This window comes from Chiloscyllium punctatum, chromosome 7 (genome assembly GCF_047496795.1).
Source record: "Chiloscyllium punctatum isolate Juve2018m chromosome 7, sChiPun1.3, whole genome shotgun sequence".
Lineage (NCBI taxonomy): Eukaryota > Metazoa > Chordata > Chondrichthyes > Orectolobiformes > Hemiscylliidae > Chiloscyllium > Chiloscyllium punctatum.
The window spans coordinates 69,550,244-69,574,706 of NC_092745.1; the positions used below are offsets into that span (position 1 = coordinate 69,550,244).

The window sequence follows — 24,463 nt, forward strand, 5'->3', positions numbered from 1 at the left end:
CATGGCAGTAGCCAGGGGGCAGAAAGACTAACCCAAACCTCAGCTTTACTCATTACCTTAGCAAATGAGCAAACAGCATCAATCCCATCCAATAAGAGCAGAGTCTGATGAGCCACTGAAATTCCTTCTCACTATATCCATATGACTAAATTCAAACTTTTGCCCAAACAAGTCTGCACTCTGTTCAGCATTATGCTGCTGAAGCCATCAGATTCCTTCTGAGCAACATAAAAGCTGTAATTCTAAAGTGGTTTGCCATCAAGTCTTCGGAAAGCAAAGAGGATCTCAAGATCTTCGATTGATAAGTACATTCCTTTAAAACACACCGTGCCACTTTATGCCAGTGGACACAATTGAGCAGTGAACTTGTCATTCACAAGATTTTGAAAGTTACTTGCAAATTTGGTACACTTTTTGATTTGCTTCTGAAGGAAGTGCAGTATCCAATAAAAAGTCCAAACTTCAGAATGTAACAAAATATGGTGGTATTTCCATGAAGATAATTTAGGACTAAATGCATTGTGTTTCTTCCCCCAGGGTCCTCCCAAATATTCACGCTGTTCTTTTACATACCCAGCTATACAACTATTGTTGGCATAAAAATAACACTTCCAATTTATTAGTACAAAGTCAGTGTGAGATTACATGTGTCAAAATCGGTGTAATCTGATATAGCTGCACTGAGGTGCTTCTCTACAGGAGGACTGCATCAAGTCCAGCAAACTTCAAGTTAGAGCAATAAAAGGAAATTGCACTGAATTCGCAGGTGGATGGGACAAGCCCCTTGAAAGTCTCTTCTTGATTCCTTCAACAATCACAGCCACTCCATTCAGAACTGGCTTAAAAAGACATCAGGGCCACAGGCATCATGGGACCCCAAATGACACTGATTAACTCCACTCCCACCAGGAGCCAGAATGAATCTCATCGGCAGTCTAAATCCGGTGATGTTAAAAGTGGGAATGCAGCAACAACTGGAGCTTGCATTTTTGTGGTCACTCTCTGACCCCTTTCCCTCCAAGTTACAGTTCAGCTGTTAGCATGGCACTGGAACCCACCTGAAGAAACTGTGCCATAACATGTCAATCTCATAGTGTGGCCTAGTTTGAAGTGCTACCATAAACCCCTACCTACTTGATACAAGTGATAAAACAGAATGAGGGAAAAGATTCACGTGAGTCCACCTCTATACATTTCCCAGCAACCTAATTACAGGAATCCTTCAAAGGCCTTTGTAGTGCAGAGAAAGTAAAGTGTTGAATACTCTACCAGGACAGAGAAAGTAAAGTGTTGAACACTCCTTTACTAAAAGGAGTCTTGCACAAATATAAATTGAATTAGGGCTACTCTGATGTCCAACCCCAAGAGTTTTGCAGCAAGGATAGCACTGTTCTCCCAGGTGGTGTGCTTTGAGGAGACCGGGTTTTTTCATAGTGGAGTTGATTTTTAAAGATACACATTATACACTTTGAGGCACGTACTCAAGACTACTTCCCATATTCCAGATTCTTCAACTCATGTATGCACTTGTACTGGGCAAGCGTGACAATAATGGACATCTGCTGGTGCGTCATCCCTCTGACAGAGATAATGGAATTCCCTTTGACCCTCATTAAAGTTCTTCTTGTCAGGAAATATTGACTGTGTAACCAACACAGGGAGGCAGGTAGCCCAGGAATGATCAGGCAGAGTTTCGCAAATGTGGATTGAAAGCTTCCAGCTGACCATCGGCATCAAATCATTACCAAAAAAAAAGGAGAGGTTTGCAAAGGATGGCAGCTTCCTTCTTTCTCACGTTTTCACAGCTCATATAAGAACGGTGATGCAGATTAACTTAGGCATTGCTTTTAAATAGAAGTGCCAATATGTACAAAGGGTTCCTGTAAAGGTTTCTTACTGCTGCTTCCAATGGCTACTTTAGGCTAACATTTATTAGCAATAATTATTTTTTTAAAATAAAGAGAAACATCAGGGATCACAAGCCTGTACTGATTACAAACATTTCCCCGTCTTCAAGTTCCCATCACGGCTTTAAAGACCAAAAGCAATAGGCCACAGGTCATTCTGACCACTAACTAGTGCATTTCTTACCTTTGCAGGCTTGAAGTAAATTACAATTAACCATTCAGAAAGAACATGCACATTTCAATTAGTAAAAGCTATATGTTGTAGATGCACTGATTTGCCTCCAGGACAATCATACACCATTCACATAAAAAGGACACTATAATTTTATAGAGGCCACCTTTGGGTCTGGTTTTCTTGCTGGAACAGCCTGCATTTTAATGCTTCACTATGACACGATCTTGTTGATTTCCATTGGGTGTTGCAAATGTACTTTCTGTAATGCAACTTTTCAAAGTACTGCTCTCAAACAAACAATGTATGTTTCAGTAAAACCAGATATAAAACTAACAGGGAGGATTCTCCTGATCTTTGCTCCAGGACAAACAGGTTTCTGTTTGGCGGTGGTGGCAGTTGGAGCGGAGGGGTGGTAGGGAGAACAGCTTTGCTGGTTGGGGTACAACGGACCAGTGTTGATAATTTTTATTAATTACAATGTAGCACAATTGATTGATGATGAAGACAGGGAGGGAAAGTAAGTTATGAGAAGGATGGAAAGAGTTTGCAACGGGATTGTGATAGATGAAGTGAGTAGGTGACCATATGGTAGATGAAGTATAAATTATGAAAATGAGAAGTTCAGGACTTTCATCAAAAGAATAGAAAATCCGATTATTTAAATGGAGATAGACTACACAGTCTTGCAGTGGAGAGGGATCTCAATGTCCTCATACACGAATGATTAATATGCAGATTCAGAAAATAATTAGAAAAGTGAATGGAATATTGGTCTTTATTGCAATAAGAGTGAAGTAGAAACGTCCTGCTACAACTGAACAGGACGTTTCGGCAGGTAGGTCTTTGGAAGCTTGGAGAAAGTTCCTGGAGGTTGTCTCCTGAGATGACCACTTTGTTTAATGGTGAAAGGTCAAGCAGATTAAGCTTTGACTGTGCATTCAGAAGAGAGAGAAGCAATCTTACTGAAACATAGAATTCTAAGTGAACTTGACGCAGTAGATTCTGAAAAGTTATTTCTCTTCATGGGAAAACGAAAAACTAGAAAGACACAGTTTTAGCATAAGGGATCTCCATTTAAAAGTGGATCTGAGCAGTGATTTTGTCTCGCAGTGGGTAATTAAACTCTGGAATTCTCTATCCCCGACGGCTTTGATGTTTGATCTGCAAGGGAGTTAAGGGCTATGAGAGTAGGCAGTTTAGTAAGGCCACAATCAGAATAGCCATGGTTTTACTGAATGGTGGAACAGGCCTAAAAAGGGGCTGAATGGCCTACTCCTGCTTTTACATTTGATGCTGTAAGGTTTTTCCAGGAAATACCTAGTTCCGTCTCATGTAAAAAAGGCCAAGAGACTCTTTACATTGGCCCTGGATTTCATGCGCCCACATTATGAGTGTTGGCGGAGGAGCAGGAAAGGAAAAGAGGAAAGCTGGGAGCTGGATCTTTAACTACAAATAGACCCAGCATCAAGTTATGGAGAGAGAGTGGGTCTTCCATCTCTATTTAATGCAACACCATCAATGGAAGGCAGAACACCTCAAGATGAAGTTGATGGTACACCCCTTCAATCAGGATGTCTGACAGATCAGACAACAGGATAACAAAGACCGAAAACTGGGAAGGTGGGATAGTTTAACAACTGTCTCACTTAGACCTCAGACTTCCACGCTGAGGAGAGGCTAAGCTGCATTCTGTTTGAAAACCAACTGCACATCCTGGTCCAAAACCAGCCCCCCTGGGCAGCTGGCAGGACTTGTGCTACTGCAGAATTTTAATTTGGCTTGATGGAAAATCCTGAAGCCACCACCAGCCCCAAGTGCCCATTGTAATGGTTAACCATTGCTTCTAAATCACAGCTACCACTAACAATCTCACCCCTTTGCAGACCTACTAGATAGGTAGTGGCAAGCGTAAACAGATGTCACATTCAATCAGCACCACATATGAGGATGGAGGCTTTATGAGTTCTGTCAGCAGCCAAAGCAGATTCCTATAAATACACAGAGGGGGTCAGACATCTGAGCAGCCTTGGCTATTGTAAATGAATAAACTCCTTAGCAGGCTGTATCTAACTGAACCAGGAAAAGCAGAAAACATGAATCTTCAGTAATGGATGGTGACTGCATGCTCCAGGGCATCAACCTCGCTGTAAATCAACACTTCAAAAGATCGCTCAAGGTCAACTTACCTTCTTCTTCTTCCTGAGAAGAACTTTGACACCATCTACTGACACCATTATATTCACTTTCTTTTTCTTGATGTTCTTGGCTTTGAATTCATACTGAAATAAAAACAAACAGAGCAACTCTGTTATGCAAGTAGTAGCAAGTTATGTTATTTTTAACCATCAGGAAATATATGGAGACAACTGCTTTCATCATTTCCCCTGAAAGTTTAAACAATCTTGTGACTCCCTTCCCAATATTCCACTTTCAAACGATAAATAACAGTGGCAGAGCATGTGCCAATATCTAGCGCTGCAGTTTTGGTAAGTCACAAGCTTTTATCCAGGGCTTTTCAAAGTGACAGTGCCACTGGATGAAGGCATTTGTCCATGGATGGCTGGATGGGTGGATTTATACTGTCTCAATTCCCAGCACACACAGCAGCCCTTTCACAAACAATGCTGCCACATCTCAAAGAGGCACTCCATTGTGAGTGTAGCCACACAAGACAGCTCACTCCCACCTATGGGCTCAGAGACAGGCAACAAACACTGGCCCAACCAGCACTGTCCATGTGAAGAAAGATTATTTTTAAAACGTTCAACTCGATATAAATGTTTAAGAGAAAGAATTGCAATTGGACGCAGAGGAAGAGTTTACTCTTTCCTTATGAAAGACAAATGGCTGTGACCTTTATAATTGCCACATATGACAGTGCAGTGAATCATGTTACAAGATAGTAATACAGGCACAGAATGGCTTTCCACTATCGTGCTAGCTTCGTCAGAGATCTGTACTGCTCCCGCAGCACTACAGAAAGAAAATATTAACAAAGAAAACAAATCCATAATGCCTGGGAGAGTTAGTCCAGTAGATAGCTGTTCCATACAGTAAATATTTAGCTACTATCCTAATTTTTGCTACAGCCAGAAGGAGGCTAAGGTTGGGCTCACTATCATTGAATTATCAAGGAGTTGATCAAACTCCTGTTTTTTTTCTCTCTTACATGAATACAACAGAATCCAACACAATTGGGGGTGGCCAGTGAGTGCAAGTAGACAGTAGGTGATCAGCCAACATGGGGAAGGCAGAACATCCATGGTTTCCATGGCAGTAGCAACAACCAACATTTATTTTTAATCTAAAAGTTAAAGTGCTCCAGATTGGAGCCAGGGAAAATGAACATTAAAGAAATTAGGAATGGTGTCCTATTTGATTGAAGGAATGGACTATCAGGAGATATTTAAAGAGTAGGGGGGGAAAGGAAATTTAGACCAACAATAGCAGAGAATGGGACACAAACTAGCAGGTACTGAGCATCAAACATATGGTGAAATAACAGCAGCAATGATGCCAGTCAGAAGCAGCAGAAATATCCTGGAGGATGGATGAGGAGGTCAGGAGGATGGTACAACATTATATAGCGGAGTGATAAGATGATGGTGGGCAAGGAAGGCAGAAATATAAAACCAGGAAAAAGCGAGGTGAATGCCATAATCAGTTTGGATATTGTAGATGAAATCACAGCCATTTAATTATGTCACTTGTCTAGCAAGAGATTTCTGAAGGAGTCAGTTTTTCGTTTTGCAGGAAGTACTGCAATGGCAATTTATTATTTGTTCCAAAGGTTTTACAACTTTCTGCTGTTATCATTACATCTAATTTCTTTTACTTGTTCATGGGACACAAGCATCGCTGGCTGGGCCAGCGTTTATTGCACCTCCTTGATTGCCCCAGGAGGAGGTGGTAATGAGCTGCCTTTTTAATTACTGCAGTCCATTTGGCGGAGGGATACCATGGTACTATCAGGGAGGGAGTTCCAGGATTTGGACCCCATGACAGATGATATAGTTCCAAGTCAGAATGGTATAAAACTAGGAAGGGAAAGCACAGGAAGTGTTCCCAGGCTTCTGCTGCCCTGTTTTTTCTCAGTCAGAGGAATCACAGGTTTGAAAGGTGCTGTCAAAGGAGCCTTGGTGAGTTGCTGCGGTGCGTTTTGTAGATGGTAGACAGTACTGCAACCATGCATCAGTGGTGAAGGGAGTAGGTATTTAAGATGGTGGATGGGGTGCTAATCAGGTGGGCTGCATTATTTTAAATGGTGTTGATAGTGCACCCAGACAGCCACATCTTCCATCAACTTCTGATATGTGCTAATCCAGTTCAGTTTCTGGTTACTGGTAATGTCTAGGATGTAAATAGTGAGTATTTCAGTGAGGTATAAGGATTAGAACCTCTTTTATTGGAGACAGAAATTGCCTGACATTTCTGTGGTGTAAATGCTACATCATCCCCAACATAAATGTTATCCAGGTCTTAGTTACATTTGAGCACCAGCCTCTGCAATATTGGAGCATTGTGAAAGGCCTAGAATACTGTGCAACTGTTAGTGATATTCTGTTGCTATATAAATCTGTCCTGCACCAATATTAGTTTTTTTGGACAAAGAAAGAATCACCATTGTTGCTGGCAGACATGTTCAATGACCGTAATCTTATACCAAACTCTCTGTGATACAATGGTTCACTTCACGAAAACCAATACAGTCAATCCAGCTTCAACTTAAACTTTGGAGCCTCAGTTGAATATTTAACCAATGAGTTATGACAAACAACATAATCTGCCGCTCCCTCCACCAGCAGGTGCCACTGGATAAAGAGTATTGCACAGCTCACAGTTCATTTATACAAGGGTTCAAAGGCACCCTTTTCATTAAAGAACATAACAGTGATGGTGCCATCTTTCATTAAAGATCTTAAACTGTGGTTTTGTTTGTCCTCTCTGGAGGATGTAATCGATCCACCCATGCTATTCTGAAGGACAGTGGGAATGTTCTCCCCAGCGTCTTGACCAATATTCATCCCTCAAGTAACATCACTCAAAAGCAGATGACCTTACCACTATCACACAAATGTTTATTGAAACTTGGTGTTCGCAAAATGACTCCATACGACAGCAAGTACACTGTTAAAGTATTCAATTTTCCATGAAGTATTTTGCAACGTGCTGACGTTTTGGAAGGTTCAACACATGAGGAATGTTTGAGGGATCTGAGTCTATAATCCATGGAGTTTAGAGAAATGGGGGGGGGGGGGGGGGGGATCTCATTGAAAACATACACAATACAGAACAGCTTGGACAGAGTGGACATTAGGAAAATGTTTCCATTGGCAGGAGAGATGACAATCTAAGGGCACAGTAAAGGCTTTGGAATGGAGAAAAGGACAAATTTCTTTTGCTGGAGATTGGCGAATCTATGGAATTTACTGCCACAGAAGGCTGTGGAGGCCAGGTCATTGAGTGTATTTAAGACAGAGAAAGTTAAATTCTTAAATGCCAAGGGAATCAAAGATTACAGGGGGAAAGCAGGAAAATGGGGTTGAAAACCTATCAGCCATGATTGAATGGCAGAACATATTCAATGGGCCAAATGGCCTAATTTCTGCTCCTTCGGTCTGATCAAGGCAAGCCTTTCTTCATTTTAGCATGGATATTATGTGAAGCAAACCCTATTTTCCTTTTTCTGGATTAGTGGTGCTGGAAGAGCACAGCAGTTCAGGCAGCATCCAAGTAGCTTTGAAATCGACGTTTCGGGCAAAAGCCCTTCATCAGGAATAAAGGCAGTGATCCTGAAGCGTGGAGAGATAAGCTAGAGGAGGGTGGGGATGGGGAGAAAGTAGCATAGAGTACAATGGGTGAGTGGGGGAGGGGATGAAGGTGATAGGTCAAGGTGGCTTGAAGTGTGTATACTTCAATGCCAGAAGTATAAGAAATAAGGTAGGTGAGCTTGCAGCATGGGTTGGTACCTGGGACTTCGATGTTGTGGCCATTACAGAGACGTGGGTAGAACAGGGACAGGAATGGCTGTTGCAGGTTCCAGGGTTTAAATGTTTTAGTAGGGTCAGAGATGGGGGTAAAAGAGGGGGAGGTGTGGCATTGCTTGTCAAGGATAGTATTACAACAGTAGAAAGGGTGATGGAGGAAGACTTGCCATCTGAGGTAGTGTGAGTGGAGGTTAGAAATAGGAAAGGTGAGGTCACCCTATTAGGAGTTTTCTACAGGCCTCCTAATAGTCCGAGAGAAGTAGAGGAAAGTATTGAGAGGATGATTCAGGAGAAGAGTGAAAGTAGCAGGGTGGTTGTTATGGGGGACTTTAACTTCCCAGATATTGACTGGGAAAGCTATAGCTCGAGTTCGTTAGATGGGTTGGTGTTTGTCCAATGTGTGCAGGAGGGTTTCCTGACACAATACGTAGACAGGCCAACAAGAGGTGAGGCTATACTGGATTTGGTTCTAGGTAATGAACCAGGCCAGGTGTTAGACTTGGAGGTAGGTGAGCACTTCGGAGGCAGTGACCACAACTCGGTGACTTTTACTCTAGTGATGGAGAGGGATAAGTGTGCACTGCAGGGCAACAGTTACAGCTGGGGGCAGGGAAATTATGATGCGGTGAGGCATGACTTAGGATGCGTGGATTGGAAAAATAGGCTTCAAGGGAAGAACACAAATGATATGTGGAGATTGTTCAAGGAACAGCTAATGGGTGTCCTTGATAAGTATGTACCAGTCAGGCAGGGAGTAAAGGGTCTTGTGAGGGAGCCGTGGTTTAATAAGGAATTGGAATCCCTTGTGAAAGGGAAGAGGGCGGCCTATGTAAAGATGAGGCGTGAAGGTTCAGTTGGGGCGATTGAGAGTTATAAGGTAGCTAGGAAGGATCTAAAGAGAGAGCTAAGAGCAGCGAGAAGGGGACATGAAAAGTCCTTAGTTGGTAGGATTAGGGAAAACCCAAAGGCTTTCTATAGGTATGTCAGGAATGTAAGGATGACTAGGGTAGGTATCGGTCCAGTCAAGGATAGTAGTGGGAAGTTGTGTGTGGAGGCGGAGGAGATTGGTGAGACACTAAATCAATACTTTTCGTCAGAATTCACTCAGGAACAGGACACTGTTGCTGATGTGAATATTGAGTCACAAGTGACTAGAATGGATGGCCTTGAGGTACGTAGGGAAGAGGTCTGGGGAATACTGGAAAGGATGAAAATAGATAAGTCCCCTGGGCCTGATGGCATTTATCCTAGGATCCTCTGGGAAGCTAGGGAGGAGATAGCGGAGCCATTGGCCTTGATTTTTATGTCGTCGTTGTCTACGGGAATAGTGCCAGAAGACTGGAGGATAGCGAATGTGGTCCCCTTGTTCAAGAAGGGAAGCAGGGATAGCCCGAGTAACTATAGGCCAGTCAGTCTCACTTCTGTTGTGGGCAAAGTCTTAGAGAGAATTGTAAGGGATAGGATTTATGAACATCTGGATAGGAATAATGTAATCAAGGATAGTCAGCATGGTTTTGTGAAGGGCAGGTCGTGCCTCACAAACCTTATTGAATTCTTTGAGAAGGTGACCAAGGAAGTGGACGAGGGTAAAGCAGTAGATGTTGTGTATATGGATTTTAGCAAGGCGTTCGATAAGGTACCCCATGGCAGGCTAATGCAAAAACTACGGAGGTATGGCATTGAGGATGCATTAGAGGTTTGGATTAGGAATTGGCTGGCTGGAAGGAGACAGAGGGTAGAAGTTGATGGTATAGGTTCATCTTGGAGCGCAGTTACTAGCGGTGTTCCACAAGGATCTGTTTTGGGACCATTGCTGTTTGTCATTTTTATAAATGACCTGGAGGAGGGGCTTGAAGGCTGGGTGAGCAAGTTTGCGGATGACACGAAAGTCAGTGGAGTTGTGGACAGCGAAGAAGGATGTGGCAGGTTACAGCGCGATATAGATAAGTTGCAGAGCTGGGCAGTAAGGTGGCAAATGGAATTCAATGTAGCTAAGTGTGAAGTCAGTCACTTTGGTAGGAGTAACAAGATGATGGATTACTGGGCTAATGGTAGTCTACTTGGTAGTGTGGATGAGCAGAGGGATCTTGGTGTCCATGTACACAGATCTTTGAAAGTTGCCACCCAGGTAAATAGTGCTGTGAAGAAGGCATATGGTGTACTGGGCTTTATTGGTAGAGGAATTGAGTTCCGGAGTCCTGAGGTCATGTTGCAGTTGTATAAGACTCTGGTGCAGCCTCATCTGGAGTATTGTGTGCAGTTTTGGTCGCCATACTATAGGAAGGATGTGGAGGCATTGGAACGAGTGCAGAGGAGGTTTAACAGGATGTTGCCTGGCATGGTAGGAAGATCGTATGAGGAAAGGCTGAGGCACTTGGGACTTTTCTCAGTGGAGAAAAGAAGGTTTAGGGGAGATTTGATAGAGGTGTACAAGATGATTAGGGGTTTAGATAGGGTTGACAGTGAGAACCTTTTTCCCCGTATGGAGTCAGCTGTTACTAGGGGACACAGCTTTAAATTAAAGGGAGGTAGGTATAGGACAGATGTTAGGGGTAGATTTTTTACTCAGCGGGTTGTGAGTTCATGGAATGCCCTGCCAGTAGCAATGGTGGACTCTCCCTCTTTATGGTCATTTAAGCGGGCATTGGACAAGCATATGGAGGTTATTGGGCTAGTGTAGGTTAGGTAGGCTTCGGTCGGCGCAACATCGACGGCCGAAGGGCCTGTACTGCGCTGTATTTTTCTATGTTCTATGTTCTATAAGAGAGGGTGGAGTGGATAGGTGGAAAAGAAGATAGGCAGGTAGGACAATTCCGGACAAGTCATGGGGACAGTTACTGAGCTGGAAGTTTAGAACTAGGGTGAGGTGGGGGAAGGGGAAATGAGGAAACTGTTGAAGTCCACATTGATGGCTTGGGGTTGAAGTGTTCCGAGGCGGAAGATGAGGCGTTCTTCCTCCAGGCGTCTGGTGGTGAGGGAGCGGCAGTGAAGGAGGCCCTGGACCTCTATGTCCTCGACAGAGTGGGAGGGGGAGTTGAAATGTTGGGCCACGGGGCGGTGTGGTTGATTGGTGCGGGTGTCCCGGAGATGTTCCCTAAAGCGCTCTGCTAGGAGGCGCCCAGTCTCCCCAATGTAGAGGAGACCACATCGGGAGCAACGGATACAATAAATGATATTAGTGGATGTGCAAGTAAAACATTGATGGATGTGGAAGGCTCCTTTAGGGCCTTGGATAGAGGTAAGGGAGGAGGTGTGGGCGCAGGTTTTACAGTTCCTGCGGTGGCAGGGGAAAGTACCAGGATTGGAGGGTGGGTTGTTTGGGGGCGTGGACCTGACCAGGTAGTCGCGGAGGGAACGGTCTTTGCGGAAGGCGGAAAGGGATGGGGAGGGAAATATATCCCTGGTGGTGGGGTCTTTTTGGAGGTGACGGAAATGTCGGCGGATGATTTGGTTTATGCGAAGGTTGGTAGGGTGGAAGGTGAGCACCAGGGGCGTTCTGTCCTTGTTACGGTTGGTGGGGTGGGGTCTGAGGGCGGAGGTGCGGGATGTAGACGTGATGCGTTGGAGGGCATCTTTAACCACGTGGCAAGGGAAATTGCAGTCTCTAAAGAAGGAGGCCATCTGGGGTGTTCTGTGGTGGAACTGGTCCTCCTGGGAGCAGATACGGCGGAGGCGGAGGAATTGGGAATACGGGATGGCATTTTTGCAAGAGGTAGGGTGGGAAGAGGTGTAATCCAGGTCACTGTGGGAGTCGGTGGGTTTGTAAAAAATGTCAGTGTCAAGTCGGTCGCCATTAATGGAGATGGAGAGGTCCAGGAAGGGGAGGTGTCAAAGATGGTCCAGGTAAATTTAAGGTCAGGGTGGAATGTGTTGGTGAAGTTGATAAATTGCTCAACCTCCTCGCGGGAGCAAGAGGTGGCGCCAATGCAGTCATCAATGTAGCGGAGGAAGAGGTGGGGAGTGGTGCCAGTGTAATTACAGAAGATCAACTGCTCTACGTAGCCAACAAAGAGACAGGCATAGCTGGGGCCCATACTTGTGCCCATGGCTACCCCTTTGGTCTGGAGGAAGTGGGAGGATTCAAAGGAGAAATTGTTAAGGGTGAGGACCAGTTCGGCCAAACGAATGAGAGTGTCGGTGGAAGGGTACTGTGGGGGACGTCTGGAGAGGAAAAAACGGAGGGCTTGGAGGCCCTGGTCGTGGCGGATGGAGGTGTAGAGGGATTGGATATCCATGGTGAAGATGAGGCGTTGGGGGCCAGGGAAATGGAAGGCTTGGAGGAGGTGGAGGGCATGGGTGGTGTCTCGAACGTATGTGGGGAGTTCCTGGACTGGGGGGGGGGGGGGGGATAGGACAGTGTCGAGGTAGGTAGAGATGAGTTCAGTGGGGCAGGAGCATGCTGAGACAATGGGTTGGCCAGGGTGGTCAGGCTTGTGGATCTTGGGAAGGAGGTAGAACCGGGCAGTGTGGGGTTCCCGGACTATGAGGTTGGAAGCTGTGGGTGGGAGATCACCTGAGGTGATGAGGTTCTGTATGGTCTGGGAGATGATGGTTTGGTGATGGGGGGTGGGGTCATGGTCGAGGGGACAGTAGGAAGAGGTGTCCTCGAGTTGACGTTTGGCTTCAGCGGTGTAGAGGTCAGTGCGCCAGACTACCACTGCGCCGCCTTTATCCGCTGGTTTGATGGTGAGGTTGGGATTGGAGCAGAAGGATTGGAGGGCTGCGCGTTGTGAGGGTGAGAGGTTGGAGTGGGGGAGGGAGGTAGACAGGTTGAGGTGGTTAATGTCCCGGCGGCAGTTGGAAATGAAGAGTCGAGGGCAGGTAATAGGCCAGTGCGGGGTGTCCAGGTGGATGCAGTGTGTTGGAGGTTGATGAAGGGGTCCTCGGAAGGTCGGCGGGACTCCTGATTGTGAAAGTAAGCTCGGAGGTGGAGGCGACAGAAGAATTGTTCGACATCACGGTGTGTATTAAATTCATTGATGCGTGGACGGAGGGGGATGAAGGTGAGTCCTTTGCTGAGGACTGATCGTTCGTCCTCAGTGAGGGGGAAGTCTGGGGGGATGGTGAAAACTTGGCAGGGCTGGGAGCTGGGATCTGGTGTGGGTGTGGAGCTGGGAGTGGGGGCGGAACCTGTAACTGGAGTGGGTGTGATGGTGGGGGGAATGGGGGTGGAGTCATGAGCAGGGGTAGTGTTCCCCTTGGGGTTCTGGGGGGTGGGGATAGTGACAGTGGGGGCTGTGGGGGGCATGTCAGCAAAATGCAGGTGAGTGGCACTGGTGGGGGTGGAAGTGGTGGTGACCACGGCAGTAGGGGTGGCGGAAGTCACTGAGCATGTGGCATCAGCGATGATGTGAAGGGCAGAAGTGATGTCAGGTGTAATGCATGAGGAATTGTGAGGGGTGGAAGTGGTTGTGGGAGTGGCCATGATGGGGGCAGAAGTGACATCAATCAGCATGGGGGTGGTAGCTGCATCAGCCGCATGGCTAATGGTGGAATAGGTTCCGAGGCCAGGGGAGTGTTCTGGAATGTTTGAGGAGCGCTGGTTATGGAGGTGGGTGGATAAAAGTTTGTTGTACTTACAGTTTTTGATGTTTGAGATGGAATTGAAATACTGTTTGTTGAGAGTATGAATTCTCCTGAGGATGTAGTACAGAGTGGGTCCTTTGCAATTCTGAGAGAGTGTGGCCCTCAGCTGAAGCAGGGCTGACTGGAGAGAGGTTAGGTGCCGGCGCATTGCTGCAAGCGTGGAGCGGAGGATCTTGAAGGAGAACTGTTGCTGGTGTTTTTGAATCTGTAGTCTATACTATTTGTCCTGTTCGGGTCCGAACTCTGCTGGTTTAAAGGTGGTCCGGAGTCCGTGTGGGATGAGTTGGTTACGGAGGCAGGCACTGAGGAAGCGAATGTGGCTGTGGTAGCGAATTTGTTTCACGACATGGTTGAAGAGCTTCAGGGCAGAGGAAATGACCTGGAAGTTGCAGTGGGAGAGGGACTCCCTGAGATTCTTGTGTAGAGAGGAGGAAAACTTCTTCAAGGCAGGCATCCTTGCAAGAGGATTCGCAGTAGGGTTAAAATCAACTCGGTAAAAACAATGACTGCAGATGCTGGAAACCAAATTCTGGATTAGTGGTGCTGGAAGAGCACAGCAGTTCAGGCAGCATCCAAGTAGCTTCGAAACCGACGTTTCAGGCAAAAGCCCTTCATCAGGAATAAAGGCAGTTTTTATCTATTTTCCTTTTTCCTAGTAATTTCCGTAGGAATGTAACGAAAAGTTCTACTTGCTCATGCATTGATAGCGTGCTGAGTTTCCCCAGCAACTTTAGCAGCAAGGTCTGATTTCTGGCAGTCACTGGGAAGGAGTTAGTGTTAACCTGACCACTGATGGTCCAGTGGAGAGTTGGGGCATAGATAAACGATGAAGCAGTCTAATATGTATGGGAATAAGACTACCTGATCTTGAACAGGAAACAATATATATCTAACTCAGTGAGGAACGGGAACCACCAGGCGTTGATCTGACTACAGGAAATAGTGCAGGTAATATGGACACTGGCAAGTATCCACTTGAAAGAGATCCAAATCTCTCAACCGGAATCCCCTAATGAGTAGAACCTCATGGGGCGGCACAGTGACTCAATTGTTAGCACTGCTGCCTCACAGCGCCAGGGTTCCGGGTTCGATTCCAGCCTCGGGTGACTATCTGTGTGGAGTTTGCACATTCTCCCTGTGCCTGTGTTTGTTTCCTCTGGGTGCTCTGGTTTCCTCCCAGAATCCAAAGATGTGCAGGTCAGGTGAATTGGCCATGCTAAATTGCCCATAGTGTTCGGGGATGTATCAGTAAGGTACATTTATTAGGCGTAAATATAGGATAATAGGGTAGGGGAATAGGTCTGGGTGGGTTACTCTTTGGAGGGTCAGTGTGGACTTGTTGGGCTGAAGGGCCTGTTTCCACATTGTTGGGATCCTACAATTCTACGAACCTGAAGATGGTTGGTGGTCGTGGAAATTGAAATAGTCATTCAAAGCACCTTAAAACAGATCAGAACTCTTCCCATTCCAACTTTTCTGTATGTTACTGTATCCATAAGGTTATAGAAGGAATGTATTCTTCTTAAAAAAAAATTCAGCAAGATTATCCAAGATGGAGGACGGGAAAAATTTCTGGCTTCTTTTTGAGGTATTTTAGGTGCTGGCAGTGATTTCCTCGAATTCCAAGGGCAGCAATTACTGTTTTATATACTGTTGCATTGTTTTGGAACTTTGGGAAAAAAAAGTCAAAACAACAGCAGTTTTAAAAGGGAGAACAACAGACAAAGGAAGCACATGGTGAGGTCATTGCAGGAGAGAGAGAGAGAGAGAGAGGGAGAGCACCTGCACAATTACCGCCTTTGCTGTTTGAATTCATGTGTCGTTGGACATCGGAGTGCATCTGGGAAAATTAACAGACAGTTAAATTCACAACTAATCTTGGAGGAACTGTTGGGCAAATTTCACAGCACAGGATCAGTTAGGTTAATTGTTGTTTAATGTGTGGCTTACAGAGAATCTGCAGTATTGAGTAGAGTGGGTCCTTTCTTGGTTATATGTTTTTGGAGATATGTCTCTTGATTAAAATATAAGCCATAACTATTAATTTAACCTGGGGCGTTGTAGAGGAATAAGACGGTGTTAATTTCTGGGTCTATAGATTGTGAAGGAGCAAAAATGGCCTTTAGTGCATTGATATGTAATTCTTGTCAGATGTGGGAGTTTAAAGAGAGTTTAAGGGTTACTGCGGATTATATCTGCCATAAATGCTGTTGGTTGCAAATCTTATCAGATCGAATGGATCGGTCGGAGAAACAGTTAGAAGCAATGAGAAATTTGCAACAGCAATAGTATGTGATGGACGGCAGTTATAGGAAAGGGGAAAAGTCCCAAATACAGTCACAGAGATGGGTTAACTCCAGGAAGGGTAAGAGGGGCAGGCAGCTAGTGTAGGAGTCTTTTGTGGGTAGACCCACTTCAAACAGGTATACTGTTTCGGAAAATGTAGGGGGTGATGGATTCTCAGGGGAACATAGCATGAACAACCAAGTTTCTGATATTGAGACTGGCTCTAATGCAATGAGGGGTACGTCGGGTGCAGAATGTTCTCGGGGGAGAGGGGGGAACCAGCAAGAAGTCATTGTCCACATTGGATCCAACAACATAGGAAGGAAAAAGGTTGAGATTCTGAAGGGAGATTACAGACAGTTAGGCAGGAATTTAAAAAGGAAGTCCTCAAGGATAGTAATATCTGGATTACACTCAGTGCTACGAGCTAGTGAGGGCAGGAATAGGAGGACAGAGCAGATGAATGCATAGCTGAGGAGCTGGTGTATGGGAGAAGGATTCAGATTTTTGGATCATTGGAATCTCTTTTGGGGTAGAAGTGACCTGTACAAGAAGGATGGTTCGCACCTAAATTGGAAGGGGACTAATGTACTGGCAGGGAAATTTGCTGGAGCTGCTCAGGAGGATTTAAACTAGTAAGGTTGGGGGGGGGGGGGGGTGGGGCCCAGGGAAATAGTGAGGAAAGAGGTCAATCTGAGACTGATCCAGTTGAGAATAGAAGTGAGTCAAACAGTCAGAGCAGGCAGGGACATGGTAATAATTAAACTGCATTTATTTCAATGCAAGAGGCCTAACTGGGAAGGCAGATGAATTCAGGGCATGGTGAGGAACATGGGACTGGGATAACATAGCAATTACGGACACATGGCTCAGGGACGGGCAGGACTGGCAGCTTAATGTTTCAGGATACAAATGCTACAGGAGGGATAGAAAGGGAGGCAAGAAAGGAGGGAGAATGGCGTTTTTGACAAGGGATAGCATTACAGGTGTACTGAGGGAGGATATTCCCGGAAATACATCCAGGGAAGTTATTTGGGTGGAACTGAGAAATCAAAAAGGGATGATCACCTTATTGGGATTGTATTACAGACACCCTAATAGTCAGAAGGAAATTGAGAAACAAATTTGTAAGGAGATCTCAGTACTTGTATGAATAATAGGGTGATTAAGAGAGGGGAATTTAATTTTTCTAACATAGACTGGGACTGCCATAGTGTTAAGGGTTTAGATGGAGAGGAATTTGTTAAGTGTGTACAAGAAAATTTTCTGATTCAGTATGTGGATGGACCTACTAGAGAAGGTGCAAAACTTGACCTACTCTTGGGAAGTAAGGCAGGGCAGGTGACTGAGGTGTCAGTGGGGGAGCACTTTGGGGCCAGCAACCATAATTCTATTAGATTTTAAATAGTGATGGAAAAGGATAGACCAGATCTAAAAGTTGAAGTTCTAAATTGGAGAAAGGCCAATTTTGACGGTATTAGGCAAGAACTTTCAAAAGCTGATTGGGGGCAGATGTTCGCAGGTAAAGGGACGGCTGGAAAGTGAGAAGCCTTCAGAAAGGAGATAACGAGAATCTAGAGAAAGTATATTCCTGTCAGGGTGAAAGGGAAGGCTGGTAGGTATAGGGAATGCTGGATGACTAAAGAAATTGAGGGCTTGGTGAAGAAAAAGAAGAAAGCATATGTCAGGTACAGACAGGATAGATAGAGTGAATCCTAAGAAGAGTATAAAGGAAGTAGGAGTATACTTACAAGGGAAATGAGGAGGGCAAAAGGGGACATGAGACAGCTTTGGCAAATAGAATTAAGGAGAATCTAAAGGGTTCTTATAAATATATTAAGGACAAAAGGGTAACTCGGGAGAGATTAGGGCCCCTCAAAGATCAGCAAGGCAGCCTTTGTGTGGAGCCGCAGAAAATGAGGGAGATACTAAACGAGTATTTTGCATCAAGATTTACTGTGGAAAATGATATGGAAGATATAGAATGTTGGAACATAGATGGTGACATCTTGCAAAATGTCCAGATTACAGAGGAGGATGTGCTGGATGTCTTGAAACTAGTAAAGGTGGATAAATCCCCAGGACCTGATCAGGTGTACCCGAGAACTCTGTGGGAAGCTAGAGAAGTGATTGCTGGGCCTCTTGCTAAGATATTTGCATCATCGATAGTCACAGGTCAGGTGCCGGAAGACTGCAGGTTAGCAAACGTGGTGCCACTGTTTAAGAAGAGAGGTAAGGACAAGCCAGGGAACTATAGACCAGTGAGCCTGACGTCGGTGGTGGGCAAGTTGTTGGAGGGAATCCTGAGGGACAGGATGTAAATGTATTTGGAAAGGCAAGGACTGATTAGGGATGTTCAACATGGCATTGTGTGTGGGAAATCATGTCTCACCAACTTGATTGAGTTTGTTGAAGAAGTAACAAAGAGGATGGATGAGGGCAGAGTGGTAGATGTAATCTATCTGGCCTTCAGTAAGGCGTTCAACAAGGTTCTTCATGGGAGACTGATTAGCAAGGTTAGATCTCATGGAATACAGGGAGAACTAGCTATTTGGATACAGAACTGGTTCAAAGGTAGAAAACAGAGGGTGGAGGTGGAGGGTTGTTTTTCAGACTGGAGGCCTATGACGAGTGGAATGCCACAAGGATCGGTGCCAGGCACTCTACTTTTTGTCATTTACATAAATGATTTGGATGTGAGCATAAAAGGTACTGTTAGTAAGTTTGCAGATGACATCAAAATAGTGGACAGTGAAGAGGGTTACCTCAGATTACAACAGATCTTGACCAGATGGGCCAATGGGCTGAGAAGTGGCAGATAGAGTTTAATTCAGATAAATGCGAGGTGCTGCATTTTGGGAAAGCAAATCTTAGAAGGACTTATACACTTAATGGTAAGGTCCTAGGGAGTGTTGCTGAACAAAGAGAGCTTGGAATGCAGGTTCATAGCTCTTTGAAAGTGGAATCACAGGTAGATAGGATAGTGAAGAAGGCGATTGGTATGCTTTCCTTTATTGGTCAGAGTATTGAGTACAGGAGTTGGGAGGTCATGTTGCGGCTGTACAGGACATTGGTTAGGCCACTGTTGGAATATTGCGTGCAATTCTGGTCTCCTTCCTATTGGAAAGATGTTGTGAAACTTGAAAGGATTCAGAAAATATTTACAAGGATATTGCCAGGGTTGGAGGAGTTGAGCTATATGTAGAGGCTGAACAGGCTGGGGCTGTTTTCCCTGGAGCATCAGAGGCTGAGGGGTGACCTTATAGAGGTTTACAAAATTATGAAGGGCATGGAGAGGGTAAATAGACAAAGTCTTTTCCTTGGGGTCAGGAAGTCCAGCACTAGAGGGCATAGGTTTAAGGTGAGAGGGGAAAGATATAAAAAAAAAGACCTAAGGGGCAACTTTTTCACGCTGAATGTGGTGCATATATGGAATTAGCTGCCAGAGGAAGTGGTGGAGGCTGGAACAATTGCAACATTTAAAAGGCATTTGGATGGGTATATGAATAGGAAGGGTTTGGAGGGATATGGGCCGAGTGCAAGCAGGTGGGACTACATTGGGTTGGGATATCTGGTCGGTATGGATGGGTTGGACCAAAGGGTCTGTTTCCATACCTACATCTCTATGACTCTATGACATTAACTCAAAAATAAGCTGTAGCGACAAGGAGTCTCTGAGCTGCACCTGAGATAAATACAGATAAATGAAGTCATCAGAACTTCATCTGCATCACACCGACAGAGGCTGTTAATAAACTAGGTCCCTTGAGGAGCGAATAAGCACAGGGGCTGGGCAGTGTGGCATCACTTTCCATTGGATATCAATAACATTCATTTGTCGTGTAGAAAAATCATTCTCTGGCTCATTTCACTGCAGAGACTTTGACCCAATACACAACCAACCTGCATGATTCTCACGGACTCTGTATTTGTGTGGACAGAATCATCAGCTGTTTACACGTGGCTGCTTGCTTTGTCAGTATGGTTTTGAAAAACTGCAGGCAGCATCACTTGGTTTCAACTGAAAAGCAGAAGGAAATTCTGAGAACTGGCCAAGAAGTGGTGCGAACACCTTTAGAGTTCACAGTTAGGACTCTGGACAACAACAAAAACAAAAAAAGATGCTTACAAAAGCGGCTGTTCCAAGATATTTGAAGAATAGTCTTCATTAACAATTTATATTGCTCTGGAGATGGCTGATAAGAGATCTTTTCTCCCCCCACTGGTATGCTTACTTATCACAAATAGTGACAGCAGAATTGGACATTCCTGTATGTTTAGATTTTATATTTAGATTGTGCTTTAAGTAGAGTTATTTTGCTTTATAAGGTTATTTTCAAGTGATTTTTAGGTTTAGCATCTAAATCACCAAATTTGTAGCTATTAGCAAAAAAGGCTGAAGTGTACTAGACAACAAATTGCAATATGCTTATCCCACAATGCAGTGGAATATAAACAGGGGGTCATTTTTGGACTTCTTCTGCAACATGAGTCAATACTAAAAAAGAGTCGAGAGCTTGGTGCTGGAAAAGCACAGCAGGTAAGACAGCATCCGAGGAGCAGGAGAGTTGACGATTCAGGCATATGCCCTTCATCAGACCTGATGGAGAACTTCTGCCCAAAACATCAATTCATTCCAAATGAAGGGCTCATGCCCAAAACGTCAATTCTCCTGTTCCTCGGATGCTGACTGACCTGCCACGCTTTTCCAGCGCCACACTCTCGACTGATCTCCAGCATTTGCAGTCCTCACTTTCTCCCAATATTGAAAAAGGTACAACCTTAGACTACAGAGGAAAATGGTGTCAACAGGAACAGCTTAAATTCTTTCTAACAAGGAAAGATCATACTCAAACTTCTGTAACTGCAATCTCCTTTAAGTTAAAAATAAAGCAAACATTGAAAAAGACCACGTTTAAATCACATTTAATGCCAAACACAGATCACTTGTTTTTGGAAGGAAAACTACTCATGGAGTGAATTTCCACCTTTCTTCATGAAAGCACTGCCCTTTTCAATGATGGTGTGATGTATTGGCAAGAATTCACAACTCTGTGCATTGATGTAAACTGCTACTAATCTATGCAGGGAAACTAAATTACTCATAACTTAAGAGCATATTCATGTTTCTGGCTACAAAACCCAAGATTATGTGTCTTCCTTACTTACAGCAATAGATGTGTCCATTACAGAGAGGCCAAATCCCATTGGAATAACAAACAACTTACATTTATTTTAGGGCAATACAGTGGCTAGCACTGCTGCCTCACAGCACCTGAGACCTGGTTCCATTCCAGCCTCGGGTGACTATGTGGATTTTGTACATTCTCCCCAGTTTCCTCCAGGTGCTCCGGGTTCCTCTCACAGTTCAAAGATGTGCAGGTTAGATGAATTGGCCAAGCTAAATTGTCCATAGTGTCCAGGCTAGGTGCAATAGTCAGGTGAAATATAGTGTGGTAGGGGATTGAGTCTGGGTGGGATACTCTTCAGAGGATTGGTGTGGACTTGTTGGGCCAAATGGCCTGTTTCCACATTGTAAGGATTCTATGGTTAGACGTATAGCCATGATTTTGTTTAAAAAAAGGAGGGTGTTCAGTAAAATTTCACGCTGACCCACTTAAGATGGTATTAAGGCTGATGATCAAAAGCCTGTTCATAGGGAGATAAATTTCAAGGTACGTCTTAAAGGAGAAAGAAGGGTGGAAACGTTAGGGAGAGAATTCCAGAGCTCAGCTCCTTGGCAGCTAAAGCAACAGTGGAGACAGAGCAAGAGGGACTTTCTTTTGCATTTTGTTAATGTCACTTCGGACTACTGTATATTGGAATTGTCAACACATTGCCTCTGGTGCAACATCTGAGCCAGGAGGCCTGGGTTCAAGTCACACTGGTTCCAGAGATATACATTAAAATCTCAGAACAGGTCAATTAGGAAAATACCTGGAATCACTGCCTATTCCTCAAACAAGTCTGTATTTCCAAAACAGAAAGGGGAAGAAAGAAAAATAATGGATCATGATGAAAGGAGTTTAAAAATCGACAAAAGCACACCACGCCAAAGCTATCAAAACTGCATCACTTGTGGGAAATGGATTAAGTAAGTCGTATATCTGCATTACTGGATGACAACGGAAGATGAAAGACTTCCATTTATAGTTCCTTTCACAAACTCAAAATGTCTTAGAAGAACTTTAAATGTGCTGCACTTAGTTCAGTCAGTAGACCTGAGAGACTCAGAGGTCAGGTCCCAAAGATTAGTGTTTCTGTTTCAGTGTTCCTTCGCAATATACATTTGATTTAAAAAGAAAAAGGCAAATACATTCATTTTCTCATTAAACATCCACTTATAGCATAACACATTAAATAATGCAAAGGTGAAAGATTCAATTTGTGTGCAGCAGTATCAGTAACATATATTGGGTGAGAACTTCACGCCTGACCGATTTATTCTGAACTAGTGCTTCAGAAGAAAAATATATACAAGTCTTGTGAGGCAGAGAGTGAGCTCCCAGCCCCTGAGCCAGAAACTCTAGCTTTGAATGGCAGTCTAAGATGGGATGGCCAGCAAAGGGGTGCTTATAAAATGGCCAAACAGATTGATAGTCAACCTACAAGTCCTTACAATACACACCAATAGCAGACGGCAAGAACAGGAGAGATTGCTAGAAACATAGCAACCTCTAACATCACTACTCACACCTCCAGATTGCAACATACGTGTAAAATTGACATTGCCACAGACACTCAGAGTCCAAGTGAATTGTAACACATCAACAGAGATGTATAAATCAAAAAGGAGTTAAATGTGAAGCCAATCTACTATTTCATTACATTTACCACTCTATTTGAATGACATCAACTGTCAGACTTTCAAATCATAACTTTACAAAGGATCAAAAATGTGGAGGAGCTGAAAGGAGAAAATTAACTGTACAGCTCATGGCTTGAAAAGATTTCCATCATTTCCCGAATACTCATATTCAGCCTAGCAGCCAGTGATTTGGTACGTGCTTGCACATTCTGCTTCAGTTGATTTGTAATTGAAGAAATGAGGTTGGGTAGTGAAGAGATTGTGCTCTTTTTGATGGAAATGCACTAATCCAACACAAAGATTGCTGAAATAATAAATATAGGCACTTCACTTGAAAATAAGATCATATTCATTTGTTCGCCAGAAGACTCCATGTACCTGCCCAACCTGCTCCAGACAGACCAGCACATTAACAGGATGTGATATATGAGTCGCATGATGTGGTAATGATTAACAGTAGTTGAGACATGCCCCCTTACAAAATGTAAACACCTCATTTCACATCATGTAATAATACTTGATGCTTTTAGTGTGCTAACTACAATAGGACTGTATTTTTCAACAATCTAACAGAAAAATATGGAGGTTGTGCATACATTCGGTGGCGAGGCTGCCCTAGTAGCCAGATTTGGAGATGCCGGTGTTGGACTGGGGTGTACAAAGTTAAAAATCACACAACACCAGGTTATAGTCCAACAGGTTTAATTGGAAGCACACTAGCTTTCAGAGCGATGCTCCTTCATCAGGTGGTAGTCTGATGAAGGAGCGTGGCTCTGAAAGCTAGTGTGCTTCCAATTAAACCTGTTGGACTATAACCTGGTATTGTGTGATTTTTAACTTAGCAGCCAGGGTTCATTTTAATCTCTCAAATATTCGAATTACAGGGACTTTATGATGAAACATGCTCATGTATTCATCATTTTCACAAGTCAATGAGACCAGCTGATGGTTAAGAATGGTACACACCATCTCAAAGTTACATCAGGGGATTTTAAAGTGACTTAACAGCCAAGACTCATTTGTGTGACCTTTTTATGAGGTTTTACTTCTGCCAGTGCATTCACTTTGAAAAATCTTCGTCAAACTCTTATACTGCCCCAAATCATAAAGTAGGTTATGCTCCACTGCTAATGTTAAGTTCCCTAGAGACAGCTTTTAAAAACAAAAGACTGGCACACCACAAATAATGACCTTGTAGACCTCAAACAGCAATTCCTGTGTTTTTAGACCATGGAACTGGCGCTGGATGTAAAGTCTCAGGGGCTTATTAGTTTACAGAAATCCATATTTTTCCATTCAATGGAATTGCTTTGGGATGAAATTACACATATGAAATTAAACTACAAAGCTTTTGGTTAGACGTCACTCAATAATGGAGGATTGGAAAGATATTATGTGATTTAATGGTTAAGAAAAAGAAGTGTTTCTAAGTGCAGCTACATTATTGCACACAATAGTAGACCTTAAATCACCACCTTGCATTAACGTAGTGCCTGACCACAGTAAAATGTCCCAAGGTATCTCACAGGAGCACAGTCAAATATGACAATTTGCTTAATAAACTCTACAGATTAGGATGAGAGAGGTGAAGAGGAGCAGGTATTACAGTCATAGAGATGTACAGCATGGAAACAGACCCTTCGGTCCAACCCATCCATGCCGATCAGATATCGCAACCCAATTTAGTCCCACCTGCCAGCACCTGGCCCATATT

The 24,463-nt window shown here is 44.1% G+C and overlaps 1 protein-coding gene across 7 annotated transcripts in view; it reads right to left on the bottom strand.

Annotated features, from left to right (window-relative positions):
- The window catches only part of nos1apa (nitric oxide synthase 1 (neuronal) adaptor protein a), a 389,677-nt gene that overhangs the window by 199,383 nt on the left and 165,831 nt on the right, over positions 1 to 24,463 (bottom strand). For all 7 annotated transcript variants that reach the window (XM_072573931.1, XM_072573933.1, XM_072573930.1 and 4 more), the window contains one exon: positions 4,269 to 4,361. In XM_072573931.1, coding sequence (XP_072430032.1) covers positions 4,269 to 4,361 — 93 coding nt within the window. The remainder of the gene's footprint in view (positions 1 to 4,268; positions 4,362 to 24,463) is intronic.